This window comes from Magnusiomyces paraingens (assembly GCF_902498895.1).
Source record: "Magnusiomyces paraingens strain CBS 517.90 genome assembly, contig: contig5, whole genome shotgun sequence".
NCBI classification, from domain to species: domain Eukaryota; kingdom Fungi; phylum Ascomycota; class Dipodascomycetes; order Dipodascales; family Dipodascaceae; genus Magnusiomyces; species Magnusiomyces paraingens.
In genome coordinates this window covers 1,619,375-1,633,848 of record NW_022474071.1, presented here as the reverse complement: position 1 = coordinate 1,633,848, position 14,474 = coordinate 1,619,375, and the positions used below count along the sequence as shown (strand labels likewise).

Below are 14,474 nucleotides of genomic sequence, written 5' to 3'. Positions count from 1 at the left end.
TCACTACCAAAAAAAAAATCCATCAAAACAAAAACATCACCATCACCATCACCACTACCACATCACCACCTGAAACTCCCACAGTCAATAACCATCATGGCCCTCACAAGAATGTCCTTGAAAAAGGCCCCGGTGTCTCGTGCACCGCCGTCTTATGGTCAAGTAGCATCTCCAGTACTGGCTTCTCGATTCTCACAGCTATATCACCTGATTGGGGTTCTGGCTGTCGCTATGGCTGTCGTACTTACCTTGTTTCTTGAAAGTAAGTCTTTCCCGTATTATACAATTTTGGTTTCAATTCTAACATGTGATTACAACAATAATAAGCCTCATGGATCAGTCGTGTTTTTTCGGTGTTTTTTTATTCAGCTCTCATTGCAGCTTCTTTTGGAATTATCCCGCTTCTCCGCAAAGCTCAGACTCATGGTATGTTTTGACTCTTGTGAATTTTTTTTTTCTTTTCCCCCTTCTTTCTAACATGACCAGTCCGATACCTACCCTATCTTTCAGCCATTGCAGAATACATTGATAGATTTAGATCACGCGTCTTTATCACTTCTCTCTTGGCTTATCTCTTTTCATCAATCTTATTCTTCTTTGCATACCTTTTTCAAGTCTCTGACATTGGTCTTACAAGTCCTTCAGCTGTCAATGCCTTTGGTGTTCCTTTACTTAATGAACGAAGTCTTTACTTTCATCTAGTTTTCCCAGTGGTTCTTGGTTTTTCCGCAGCTGTTGTACACATTATTTTTGACGTAGACCGTCTTGACTTTTGCCTCAAAGACGCACGAGTATGTTTTTTTTTTCTTTTTTTTTTTTTTTTTTGCTTCTTCTTTTTCATTATGTTTAGTCCCAAATCATCTAACATTCATCTACAGCAACTTAAACCCAGAGACCAGATTAAAAAGGGCTCCAAGGCACTGCTTATTAAATCAACTCTTATCGCCATTGGTTTCACAATCGGAACTCCCACAATCTACGTTTTTGTTCGCCCTCTTCTCATCACGGCAATTGTTTCACTTGGCCTTGTGCGCAGCCATTCTTACAGCGGAGTCCCCCTCTCTCCTGAATTGCTCTTACATACATTTGCCGCTTCGTTTCTTCTAAACTTTGGCTGGCTTTTCAGTAACCTTATTTTTTCTGTTTACCTGAGCATGCCACCGCTCCACCGTGGTGAACTCTTCACATCAAAATCGCCCGACAAAAACGGATCTCTTATTGACGGCTTACACCGACGTGAACGCCAACTTAACAGCATGCTTGCGTTCTGGGAACTTTTCAGAATATCAGTCGCACACCCAGAAAGACGCCGCGAACTTTTCACAGATATAGATCCACGACCAGGCGCTTGGGAACGCATACGGGTCGAGTGCATGCAACTGTTGACTGAAATTGAACAAAATCTTAAGCCCAAAAACGACAAGAAAAAAAAACAAGATACAAATAAACCTGCGGCTCAGCCCATTATACCTACACAAACACTTCCAGGAGTGATTGAAATTAAGCATACCAATGTGTTTAGTCGTCCCGGTGCACCAGCCCACAGTGGCATCCAAAGCGTTCAGGACCAAAATGCAACCTCATCGAAACGAGTTGTTGGGGCAGTAGAATTGTATGCTGCGCGCATACGTGCATACGTACGGACCACACCTAAAGCACTTGAGTTTGTGACACGATCACGATGGGGTGCAGCTCTTCGCATCACGCTACGACGTAAAGCCCGCCGAATTGTGCCCAATCCCAGTCAAACATGTGCCGGAGTGTATGCTTTGGCATATCTGACGGTGCACTCGAGGGTTGAAGATACATATGGGGTAGTTCAAAGTGGCATTTCTGAAATGCTTTCAGAGCTGGATATAGTGAGCACAGGGTTGGCCAAATACATGGCTAACCCGCCACGACACTGGTCTGATAAACGAGGGGGGGCTCAATCTAAGAAGGAAGGAAATGATGGTAGCAATGGTGAGGATGATGAGGCGCTGAGTGATTTAGTAAGAGTCAAGGAGGCTGTTGACGATGCATTTGGAATGGTAGTGAGTGCATTTTATGCGAATCTTGATGATCTGGGGTTGACACCAGTGGTGCGAATGCGGATTCGTGAGCTTACAAGTCGGCAGGTTTTAGATTAAAAAAAAAAAAAAACTTAAATAGAGAGAATACATAGGTTACTATATATATAATATATATATTACAATTAAATGATATTGGAAACTTTTCAAAAAAAAAAAATTACATCACCACCATTTGAAAAAAAAAAAAAAAATTAAGTTTACAGCAGTCCGAGATGCAACAGGCACGAGGATACAGTACTAAGGATGATGCTACAGATCCAGATGGGTGGAGCACTTCGGCATCAGTGGAAGACCGGCGGTCAGTGTTTGTGGGTCGAGCAGCAGCTGCTGGGTCCGCTAGCGAAGCCCAAGCCAAGGTTCTTCGGTTAATTGATCGAGACAAACGAATGCGCAAGGCGACTCATCAGATCATTGCCTGGCGGGTCAATTCTGGGGGTACTTTGAGTAGTAGTAGTAGTAGCAGTAGCAGTAGTGGTAGTGGTAGTGGTAGTGGTAGTGGTAGTGGTAGTGGTAGTGGTAGTGGTAGTTTTAATAGTAACAGTGATAGTTCCAATAAACACAATAAAGCAGCAAAGTTTGCACCTGCAGGACATGGAACTTCACCATCGAGCGGGACTATCGAAGAACACTACGATAACGGAGGAGAACCACCGGCAGGAGAACGCGTGCTGGGCATGCTAAGGGGGATGGGCTTAGTTGGGGTTGTTGTTGTTGTGACCCGGTGGTACGGCGGGGTGAAGCTGGGCGGGGACCGGTTCAGACACGTTACTGCGGCTGCTCAGCAGGCTCTGGAGGCCGGTGGGTTTTTCACCAAAGCCAAAGGCAAAAAGAAATAATAAAATATTATATTATAGAATAGAATAAAATAGAATAGAATAAATAAATAAATAAAATAAAAAACAGATATTACTTTTACTTGATATATATGTGTGTGTGTTTAAAGGTACTTGTATGGGTTGAGGATTCCATTGGGATCGTACTCATTCTTGGTTCTACGCATGAGTGCAAGCATGCCTTCATTCTTAGAGTACCCAATGTAATTCTTTTTCTGAAGACCAAGACCATGTTCTGCAGAAATAGAACCTTGGACCTTTTCAATCCACTCATAAACATAGGGTTCCAACAACTTCTCGACGGCCTTGTCGTAGCGGCGAACAGAAACGTTCAAGTGCAAGTTGCCGTCGCCAATGTGGCCGTAGCCTGCAGCGGCAATCACAGGAAGAGCATCAGGGGACGAGTTATGGGCATCACCATCAACAACACCACCATCTGCAAGACGTTTTTGAACATCAATGACAAGATCATAAAGACGGTTGAGTGGAATGCTGACGTCGTACTTATATACACCACCATTCTTGCTGAGAGCTTCTGGGATAAGTTCACGCCATTGCCACAGATTATGGACATCGGTGGAATCTTGAGCAAGAACACCGTCAAGAATGACGGGCTCAGAAGTTGAGCCGTCAGCATTTTCACCAGACATGGCACTTTCAAGGAAAGCAGCGAGTTTTTCGTCGTCATGTTCCTTGGAGGATCCACTAGTCTCAATGAGAACATAAAAGGGGTACTTTTCAGAAAGTGGGCGCACAAGGTCAGTGTGCATTTCCACAAGATCTTGGGTAGTATTGTCCATGCACTCAAAGGCAGAAAGAATTTCTGAAAGCTCTCTCTTGGCCTTGACAAAAGTCTCCTGGACCTTTTCAAATGACTCTAGACCAAGGAAGGCAATATTTACGGCAGTGGGGCGTGGGGGGCACAGAATAGAAACACCAGTGATGACACCGAGGGTTCCTTCAGAGCCAATGAAAAGCTGTTTCAGATCATAGCCAGTATTGTCTTTACGGAGCTTGCTAAGGTTGTGGACAATGGTACCGTCAGCGAGAACGGCCTCAATGCCGAGAACAGAGCCATGAAGAGATCCGTAGCGGAGAAGTCTTAGACCACCAGCGTTAGTAGCAACATTACCACCAATATGGCAGGATCCTTTAGCACCAAGGTCGAGGGGGAAAATGAAGCCATGTTCAGCCACATATTGGTCTGCATTTTCGAGAATGAGACCAGCGTCGGCAACAAGTATACCGGTGACTGGGTCGAAAGAGCGGACCTTATTCATGTTTGTGAGAGAAATGACAATTTCATCAAACACAGGAACAGAGCCACCGACCAAACCAGTGTTACCACCTTGTGGGACGACTGCCAGGTGACGCTGATTGCAGTGTTGAAGAATTTTAGAGATTTGTTCAGCGTTGGAAGGTTTGAGGACAATTTGAGCCTGGCCCTTGTATTTGCGCATCCAGTCCTGGTTATAGTTTTCGAGGTCATCTTTGGAAGCCTCAAGGACAGCAGTTTCTGGAAGAACAGACTTGAAGAATGCAATGTCTTCAGCAGAGATTTTAGAGAAATCAGCACGCTTGATTTCTGGGTATGTTTCGCTGGTGAGTTTTACAGTTTTAGATGAGTGGGGGGTTGGAGTTGCCGAAAAGGAACGTGCACTACCACTAGTACTAGTGGCAATAGAGATGAGAGGAACAGCAATAGATCGAAGAATAGCAGGACGGGCAATTGCAGCGATTGCAGTGGCCCGTGGCGCAACAGAAGCAAAGGCTCTGGCTGAACGGATCATTGTGATGAAGAAGTGGTTTATTTGTTTATTTGTTTTTTTTTTTTTTTTAAAAAAAAAAAGGTTTTGGTTGGTTTTTTGAAAAAGTTTAATAAGTAGGTTGGTGGTGAGACAAAAAAAAAAAAAAAAAAAAAAAAGCCGGTTGGAAGCCCACAGAAATTTTATTAAAAAGATTTAAGAAAAAAAAAAAATTTTATATCAGCAACAGCAGTAACAACAACCACTAAAAAAGTTCTGTCTAATAAAAAATAATAAAAAATAATAAATAAAAATAAATAAAAATAAAAATAAATAAAAATAAATAAATAAAATAAAATAAAATAAAATAAAATGCCCAAACGGACTCGCAACGAGACAGATGAGTTAGGCGATGAGCATCAGCAACAACAGCACCCAGCACAAGCACCAAAGATTGAAAAGTTACCGTATATTGTATGTGATCAACCTCCAACGTGCTGTGACAATCCAACTCCACTATACTCACTTGCAGCATATGAAGCTCACTACCGACAATTTCACGCAGCCGTGTGCATGGCATGCGATAAGGCGTTCCCGTCGGCACACTTGCTGATTTTACATGTATGTGAGCAGCATGACCCGATCACTGCACTGCGTAGAGACCGTGGGGAAGCTATGCTTGGGTGTTTTGTAGAGACATGTGAGGAAAAGTTTCAAACAGAAGAATTGCGCAAGACCCATTTGATTCAAGTTCACGGGTATCCTGAGGTGAGTTTTCCAAGGTGATAATAATAATAATAATAATAATAAAACAGAATTTAAACTAACAAAAAAAAAGACATTTCTATTTACAATCACAACTACTGGCCTTCAACCTTCTTCTTCTTCTTCTTCTTTTTAGGGGGCTGAACAACTGGACTAACTGTGAGCTTTTTGATGGCATCCTTTTGGAAGTGGGTACCGCACATTGGACATTCATTGGTGGGAAGAATGATACTCATGATACACAGACAAACAGAACACACAAAGCCAATGTCAACAACACGTTTGGTGATAAAACAAGTTGCACGGAAATCAACGTCTCTTTGGGTACTTAGGTTAATGTGAGGTCGTAGTTCTGGATCAATGGCATATGCACTGAGAAGGTATTGGACAAGACCATGAGGGTGCTTGATTTTCATGTATACTCCGTTTGTGGAATCACAAGCTTGTTGGAAAAAAGAAGGTGATCCAGAGAGTTTGCATACATCAATGGGGATGCGATGTGACTGTGCCGCAAAGATGGAGTTCATAATGGGGATGTATTGAGCGTCAAGATCACTTGCGACAGAAAGCACAAGAATCCGTGAGCGCATTCGAGATTCCTGGGATATTGCACAGACTTTATTCATATAAGTGAGAGCCAAAGAAAATGCTCCAGAAAGTGCTGAACTTTTATCATTTGTGTTAGAGTCATGACAAGTATTGTTATTTAATTCAAAGAGTTTTTTAAGTTGTTTATTGACAGCCTCATCAACATCACGGAACTGTTTGTACATTGATTGAGCATGTGCAATAGAATAAGTTGATGTCGAGAGATGTTCAGAGACTGTAGTAGTTATTGTAGTTCCAGCACGAGGGTCTATCTTGTTGATTGGGTAAAGAAACTGTGCAGAATCTGGATGGGAAGCAATAACGCAAACTTGATTTTGATTATTTACAGCAATATGGCCATTGATAAAAACTAACAAAGCTTGGATTGCTTCTTTGAATGTAATTTGGTCCTGAATTTGGGCCCAAGCTTGGGGGTTAGTTTCGATGATGACTGCCAGCAAACTGGGGTGGTCCTCTATAGAGTTAGTTAGGTTGGAGGGAGGGATGTATAAATAAAAATTTAATAAATAAACAAACTAACTTACCTGAAGAAAGGGGGGACGTCTTTAGCGAGTTAGAAGTATCGTCGACATTGTTCATGGTTATTTAAAAAGGAAACAAATAAATGGTCAAAAATGGTGATATATATATATATATTAATAACTTTAATAAATAAGTTTGTGGAGAGAGGTTTTGACTGTAGTTTTTGTTGATTAATTAATTGTTTATTTATTTATTTATTTTTCAATATATATATATATTGATTGATTATATAAGGATTTTTCTGATGTTGAATATATGGGTTAAGCAATTACTTAATTTATTGTTACACCTTAATTACATTTATTGTTACATTTTAATGTTTATTACACTTTTATTATTAATCATTTTTAATTACATTTTTAATTTTAATTACACTCTGATTACATTTCTCACTTACATAATCTATTAAAAATCAACTGTTTTTTACACGTTCATCAACTTTTCTGTTGCTGGTTAGCCAAAAAAAAAAAAACTGCGCAAAACTAAAAAAAAAAAATTTAATTTTTTTTATTTTTTTATTTTTTTTTTAAGATTCTCATACATTTTTTTTTTATAGTCAAGACAACCAAACCCAGAAACCAACCATCTAAGCTAAATTTAGAGAGAAAATTCGTAAGCACCGAGAAGGATGACAAAAAAAAAAAAGGAGTTGTAAATTGCCACGTTGGATTTCCTTAAAAAAACAATAGATGAGTTTGTGATCTTTGCATTCTGTAACTTACACTTTGAAATGTTAGGTAATAAATAATAAATATCCATTGTAGACCCAATTCAATATATCCGAGAAAGATAGAAATGAAAGATAGAAAGCAAAGTAAAGAAATTAACGCATTCTGTCTATGGGGTTTCATAATAATGAAATATCCTTTAACGGAATTTTAGTCCGAGGAAAAAGAGTTTCTGGATTGTATAAAATCTATATATTTTTTTAATTTATTTAATAAAACAAAAGAAAATCAATTGAACATATTGAACATATTGAACATATTGAACATACATATGTCAATATATTGAATATATAGTGAATTTGAAAGTGGGGGGAAGGATATCTTAGATAATAATTGATTCATTGATTGACTGATTGATTGATCACAAGTAGTTAAGTAGTTTAATTTATTATTTATTTCCTCTAATTGTTCAATTGTTCAATTGTTCAATACTGAAATTTCTCAACTATCCTTTCAATATTGGTTACACGTTTTCCTTATTCTTTCTTTCTTTCTTTCTTTCTTTCTGTCATTTCTAGTATTATTATTAATTATTTTACGATATAGTGAAAAAAAATCTTTAATAATTGATAGTCATGAGAACAAAATGACGGTGCATGTATATTGGTTATTATTATATATTTAAAAACACAACTATGGAGGGGTAAAAAAAGTAAAATAAAGTAAAGTAAAGTGAAGTGAAGTGAAAAAAAGAATAGACGGCTTTACTTTTTGAGTTGAATAATAGTAACTGCCGCACTACATGTAAATATATATATTCTTTTCTTTATACTGGAATTGAAGTGAAGAAAGAATTATTATTATTATTTGATTTAAAACTGACGAAAGTTTTGAAAAAGACTTTATAAAAAGACTTTTCAATTATATATATATTGGGAAGCATTATATTCAATTCTAATTTTTTTTATTTTTTTTTATTATTATTACTGTTTAAATAAGCCTCTTTTTTAATTTTTTTTTTTATTTGAGATTAAATAAAGACTGTTATTAAAGAAACAATTTCATTTGAAAAAGTAAAAGACTTAATAGTACCTTTGTTCTGTTTATTTTTATTTTTTAAAAAAAAAAATCAAAGATTATATTTATTAAACAAATTAACTGAGGGTATTTCTTTCATTATTTCTTTATTTCTTTAATCAAAAAAAAAAAAAAAAAATTCATATTCGGATATATTAATTATAATAAATAAATGTAAAGTATTAATTACAATCGATTACCGATCTTCATTCAGTCCTAAATAAATAAAAAAAAAAAAGCCAGGTTGTTTATTTAAAAGACAAAAAAAAATAGGTTGGGACTTTAATATTATAATTATAATATTATTATAATAATAATAATAATAATAATAATTGACAGAGACATAAATATATATTCATTTATATATTAAATCTTCAATTTAAATCTATATTCATTTTTATATAAAAAGGCCAAAATATTTCCATTCTTTTTTTTTAATCTTTCTTTTCTTTTCCTTTTCCTTTTCCTTTTCCTTTCTTTAATAACTATTTCATCTTCAATCTTTCATTTCTTTGATTTCTTTGATTTATATCCTTTCTTCCTCTCAAATCAAAACTTCTTTTTTTGGCTGATTAATTACTTTCTCCCCACCGGCGTTTGGCCTAATTACTATTATTACTATTATTATTACTATTCAAATAAATATATATATATATATATCGCATTTTACTGACTCAGCACTTACATAATATTTCAATTTTTTTTTTTTTCCCCCTCCAAATTATTTTTTTCTTAAATTCTCTTCCCTTTTTAAAATTTCTTTTACTACAAAAATTAAAAAAAATTAAAAAAAAAAAATAAATAAAAATTTCATTTTAATTGAATTCAATCCATTCATTCATTCAATCCATTCATTCATTCAATCCATTCATTCATTCAATCCATTCATTCATTCATTCATTCATTCATTCATTAATTCATTTATTTTGCTTAATATCTTCAATTCCAAATGCTTGCTAGAAGAATTATTCTGAAAAATCGCTTGGCTTATTGCCGTCGCTTGTCTTCTAGTAGTAGTGCTTCTACTATTACTAGTACTAATACTACTACTAATACATCACCAACAACATCACCAACCCCCCCAACAAATAAAACCTCCCAGACAATACCCAACCAGAACCAAGACCAACCCATCATCCCAAGAGTCACCCCAGTCACCAAAAAGGCCCATTTTTCAGAACCTCCTCCAGAAGTAGACAATGATGGACTCTTCCTCTCAATTAAGTCCCAGGTCCAGGCTCATAAACAGCTCTCAGTAAAACAAACTAACCTCGAATATCTCGAAAAAAACCTCGGCAAACACCACCAGATCAACTCCTTTGCTGACCTCCCCCTAGAGTTTGGCCATAATCAACACATCGCCATCAATAATGATATGCGTGAACGTCTGCGCTCTATTCTCTGGAACTTCAATGCCCCAATAAAATACGCATTTGCTTACGGATCTGGCGTCTTCACTCAAGGTGCCGCCTCAGATGCTTCAAAACCTCAAGTTGATCTCATCTTTGGCGTCTCCTACACAGAACACTGGCATTCTCTCAACATGCGCCAAAACCCAAGTCATTACTCTTCTCTTCGCTGGCTTGGCTCAGGTGCCGTCTCCTTTGTCCAAGATAAACTTGGCTCAGGAGTTTACTTTAACCCATATGTGGAAATCGATGGTGTCAAAATCAAGTATGGCGTCGTCAATGTTAATACCCTGCTACATGACCTCTCATCTTGGAACACTCTTTACCTCGCTGGCCGCCTACATAAACCAGTCAAGATTCTTCGTGATGACCCTCGTATCCGCTTTGCAAATCAAGCTAACCTCATTTCTGCTCTGCGTACGGCCCTTCTGTTACTTCCAGAATCCTTCTCAGAACTCGATCTTTATACAACCCTCGCTGGCATTTCTTACATGGGCGACCCCCGCATGGCCTTTGGTGAAAACCCTAACAAGGTTCGCAACATTGTTCACAACCAGTTTGTTAACTTCCGCAGCCTCTACTCGCCCATCCTCGATGTGCTCCCCAATGTCGAGCTCCAGTCCTCGGCAAAGTTTGCTCTCGAGTCCAACCGCGACATTGCTGTTGCAACCCTTCGCCAGGATATGGACCCCAAGCCCCGCGGTAATATGGTTGCCCGTCTTCCTACTGATTTCAGAAACAAAATTTACTTACAATACTCGAGCTCCCCAGTCCAAGATCATCCCATGGGCTCCAAACTCGACCAGAAGATTGCCGCAGACGTCGCAGGCCTTCAAGGCCAAGTTGCACGCGCAATCAAAAACACGGTCCAATGGCCGTCCTTTACGCAATCAGTCAAGGGGGTCTTGACTGCAGGTGTTTACAGAAGTACAAAGTATGCTTTAGAAAAGCTTTCCAAGGCTCGGACAGCCAAAAAGGATTAATCAATATATATATATATATATATAACAACAGTGTATTATTAGTGTATAGTTAATGTTTACGCAGTGCGTCGAACCGTTTTTGCAAATCATCCAAGTCCTTGTCAACTTTTTTATGTGGAGGAGCCCGTGCAGCCAAGGGCAATACAGATTTTTCCTTCTTTTTCTTTCCTTCCTTTTCATTGTCTCCTTTTTCATTATCTTCTTCTTCTTCATTATCATCTTCTTCTTCCTTTTCTTCTTCCTTTAAATCTTCCTCAGTTAACTGGCTAAAAGGTGCATGGTAAGCTTTTGCAATTTCCTTGAGATAGAGAGTTACTAGTTCTTCAGAGGGTGGATCCACCCGGAGTCTTTTTAAGATTTTCTCTTGTACATATTGAGCAGGATGCTCAATAACTTCCAACGCAAACTCTTTGCCAAACTTGGCTACAAAGATTTCCCGAATCACAGTCAGCTCCTTAATTTCCGTCCGTGGAGCCGCATATATAATTGTCTTAACAGCTTCCTCAAGTCCAGGGTCACACTCACGGCTCTCAAGCATGCCAATACGCGCCAACAATAGTTCACAGTAAAGCTCAAGCATTTCTAATAACTCAACGTAAATATCGGACCGAATCACATTCTCCACACGAATTCGCGCGCTCTGTTCCTTACTGTCAGTCAACAGCTGAGCAAGCCCACGCCGTGACTCTTTGGCAAGAGCTGTTTCCTTTTCCTGGACAAGACGCAAGCGGTTAATGGCCATTTTAAGTTGCGCTTTGAGGCGCGAATTCATAGGGTTGATTGCCATTTTTTTGTTGAATATATTTTTTTAATTAGTTAATTAGTTAATTAGTTTTATGAAGATGGAAAAGTGTGTTGAAATGATTGACGTGGGGATTGATCGATAAGATGGGTTAGGGTTTAAATTTAGTTTTTAATCTATGTGTAGTTATGGTATTAAAACGGTCAATATATATTTAATTTAATTGGTATAGGTAATATGAGATGGAATTTGTTCAACTTCAAGGATTGTTGGTTTGTTTTTATTTAAAGGTTATATATATATTTAAAACTATAGTTTCAATTCTATTATTTTTTACCTATATATATAAAAATCTTGTTTTCACAATTCAATTTTTAATTCAATTTTATTTTAACATTGCATCTCAAACAAAATTGAAAATAAGTCTTGGTGAGTCAAAGTTCAAACTTTCCCAATTTATTTTTAAATTAAAATAAATTATATGTTAATAATAATAATAATAATAATAATAATAATAATAATAATAATAATAATAATAATAATAATAATAATAATAATAATAATAATAATAATAATAATAATAATAATAATAATAATAATAATAATAATAATAATAATAATAATAATAATAATAATAATAATAATAATAATAATAATAATAATAATAATAATAATAATAATAATACAAAACAATTTTTCTTTTCATTTATTGTAGTTTTCATTTTTTTTTTAATTATTTGAATATAAAAAAAAAAAAAATAAATTCAATTTGAATACTCTTAAAACAAAGTTGTTGCTTATTTAACAGCTGTTGTTACTACCACAAATTGTAAAATCACGTGATAAGGGCTAGGGTTACCACCTCAGAATTTCTTAATTTTCTAACGTGTGGCGGTGGCCGCGGCGGCGGCGGCTTTTTCCGTCAGCTTTCGAGACGGCCAGCCAGCAAGCCAGCCATCCATCCATCCAACAAGCCGCCACTGTGGACTTTTTTTTTTTTCTCATCTTAAAAAACCTTTTAAAATTTATTTTTAAACCTAAAAAAAAAAAAAAAAAAAATACAAAACCTCCAACATCATCATCACCACCACCTCCTTTTCAATCAATCCATTATATATATATATACAAACATACCTTTTTTTTTTAATAATATCTAATATCCACATCTATACCAACCATGGCCTCTTGGTTCTTTTCGTCATCTACCCCTAGCATTGACGAATACGTCCTCAAGGCTACTGCAGAAACCTTGCCTACAGGCGAGCAGGACCTTGCACTCAATTTGGAAATCTGCGACCTCATCCGCTCAAAAACAGTCCAGCCTAAAGATGCTATGAGAGCCCTTAAACGCAGACTACTCCACAAGAATCCTAATGTTCAAATTGCTACTCTTCACCTTACCGATGTTTGTATCATGAATGGTGGCATGCACTTTCTAGTGGAAATCGCGTCTCGCGAGTTTATGGACACAGTTGTGCTTGTTCTTAAACCAATCTCAGGTACACCCAACTCAGACGTTAAAGCCCTTGCTCTTGAGTGTATTCAAAACTGGGCCAAAACTTTTGAAGGCCAACTCCAACTTGAATACGTTGGGAAAGTTTACCGTCAACTTAAAGACGAGGGGTTTGCATTCCCACGCGCAAAAACTACTCTTAACTCAACTTTTATTGACACGGCTGCACCTCCAGAATGGGTGGACTCCGACACATGTATGAAGTCTGGTACTCCTTTTTCGTTTGTTAATCGCAAACATCACTGCAGAAACTGTGGTGGCGTTTTCATCCAGAAATACTGTAACAATTATACCCCACTGCCACACTTTGGCATTAACCAACCTGTCCGCGTGTGCGACGATTGTAATGAGAAACTTACAAAGGGCTCCAAAGGCCATAAAGAACCAAGAGATCACCAGAACAATGAGCCAACATCAACTACTCATAGACAGGCTCCTATCATTGATGAGGAAGAAGACGCTGACTTGAAGCGTGCTTTGGAACTATCTTTAAAGGAAACTCAAGGTTCCTCCAGACCTTTACCAAGTACTCAGCCCACTCCAGCACAAGTCCCTCAAAGTACCAGCAATAATTATGACGATGAATTTGACGAAGATATGAAGGCAGCAATCGCAGCATCTCTACAAGAAATGAAGGGTGAAGCTCCATCGACAACAACAGGAACAACAACATCTACGGCTACAACAGCTGCTCCAGCATCTCTGAACTCTACTTCAACAATCACACGGCCCAGCTGGGAACTGACCCAACTCGAAGCTGATAATATCAACATGTACTCCACGCTTGTCGAAAAACTTCAAAACGCACCTCCCGGTGCCATTCTTCGTGAAGGGAAGCTTCAGGATCTTAATGAAAGTATCGGCGCTCTACGACCTAAACTAGCACGTACGCTTGCAGACGCAGTGACCAAATATGACCGGCTTGTTGATATGAACTCGAAACTGACTACAGCTATGCGGTACTATGATAGACTATTGGAAGATCGGTTGTCGTATGCATATGGACGGTATTCTATAGGAGCAGGATTGACTCAGCAACAACCACAGTCACAATCACAATCTCAACCACAACTTCGACAACAGCAACAACAACCTCAACTGACAGGATATGGTCAAACTTATACCCAGGGATACCAGGGATATATATCGCCACAACAAACTGCAACAGGATATGCTCCAGGTGCTTATGCTCCGTCAGCTCCGTCAGCTCCATCAGCTCCATCGGCTCCATCGGCTCCATCAGCTCCATCAGCTCCGTCGGCCCCCTTAGCCCCATCGGCACCATCAGCCCCATCGGCACCATCATCTTTCCAGCCTTCTTCCCCATCAATCTACCAAACTCATCCTGTACCATCGTACTCTACATACCCAGGATACTCTGCGCAAGCCACCGCACCATCATACGGCTACACTTCTCCTACACCCTCGGCTCCACCTGCCACTGTTCCTGCCACTGCTCCCGTGGTGGCTCCAGCTCCTGCACCGCCCAAAGAAGAAGCACCTCTGATTGACTTGTAATTTTCTTTTTTTGTTTTT

At 38.1% G+C, this 14,474-nt stretch overlaps 8 protein-coding genes across 8 annotated transcripts; 5 read left to right on the top strand and 3 right to left on the bottom strand.

The window, feature by feature from the left end:
* Positions 1–96: 96 nt before the first annotated feature.
* SAPINGB_P006178 (uncharacterized protein) lies at positions 97–2,129 on the top strand (the record flags this gene model as incomplete). Its single annotated transcript, XM_032000892.1, has 4 exons — positions 97–262; positions 328–426; positions 487–791; positions 879–2,129. The coding sequence occupies 4 exons, from the start codon at positions 97–99 to the stop codon at positions 2,127–2,129; spliced, it is 1,821 nt and encodes a 606-aa protein (XP_031856783.1).
* A 155-nt stretch (positions 2,130–2,284) lies between these two features.
* Positions 2,285–2,908, top strand: SAPINGB_P006177 (uncharacterized protein; the record flags this gene model as incomplete). The annotated part of the gene is made up of 1 exon (XM_032000891.1): positions 2,285–2,908. One exon carries the CDS (start codon positions 2,285–2,287, stop codon positions 2,906–2,908), a length of 624 nt encoding a protein of 207 aa, XP_031856782.1.
* A 101-nt stretch (positions 2,909–3,009) lies between these two features.
* SAPINGB_P006176 (uncharacterized protein) lies at positions 3,010–4,695 on the bottom strand (the record flags this gene model as incomplete). Its single annotated transcript, XM_032000890.1, has 1 exon — positions 3,010–4,695. One exon carries the CDS (start codon positions 4,693–4,695, stop codon positions 3,010–3,012), a length of 1,686 nt encoding a protein of 561 aa, XP_031856781.1.
* Positions 4,696–5,022: 327 nt separating this feature from the next.
* On the top strand, positions 5,023–5,436 carry SAPINGB_P006175 (uncharacterized protein; the record flags this gene model as incomplete). Its single annotated transcript, XM_032000889.1, has 1 exon — positions 5,023–5,436. One exon carries the CDS (start codon positions 5,023–5,025, stop codon positions 5,434–5,436), a length of 414 nt encoding a protein of 137 aa, XP_031856780.1.
* A 74-nt stretch (positions 5,437–5,510) lies between these two features.
* Positions 5,511–6,603, bottom strand: SAPINGB_P006174 (uncharacterized protein; the record flags this gene model as incomplete). The annotated part of the gene is made up of 2 exons (XM_032000888.1): positions 5,511–6,478; positions 6,549–6,603. 2 exons carry the CDS (start codon positions 6,601–6,603, stop codon positions 5,511–5,513), a joined length of 1,023 nt encoding a protein of 340 aa, XP_031856779.1.
* Positions 6,604–9,240: 2,637 nt separating this feature from the next.
* SAPINGB_P006173 (uncharacterized protein) lies at positions 9,241–10,683 on the top strand (the record flags this gene model as incomplete). Its single annotated transcript, XM_032000887.1, has 1 exon — positions 9,241–10,683. The coding sequence occupies one exon, from the start codon at positions 9,241–9,243 to the stop codon at positions 10,681–10,683; it is 1,443 nt and encodes a 480-aa protein (XP_031856778.1).
* A 49-nt stretch (positions 10,684–10,732) lies between these two features.
* Positions 10,733–11,470, bottom strand: SAPINGB_P006172 (uncharacterized protein; the record flags this gene model as incomplete). The annotated part of the gene is made up of 1 exon (XM_032000886.1): positions 10,733–11,470. One exon carries the CDS (start codon positions 11,468–11,470, stop codon positions 10,733–10,735), a length of 738 nt encoding a protein of 245 aa, XP_031856777.1.
* Positions 11,471–12,602: 1,132 nt separating this feature from the next.
* Positions 12,603–14,456, top strand: SAPINGB_P006171 (uncharacterized protein; the record flags this gene model as incomplete). The annotated part of the gene is made up of 1 exon (XM_032000885.1): positions 12,603–14,456. The coding sequence occupies one exon, from the start codon at positions 12,603–12,605 to the stop codon at positions 14,454–14,456; it is 1,854 nt and encodes a 617-aa protein (XP_031856776.1).
* Positions 14,457–14,474: the final 18 nt, after the last annotated feature.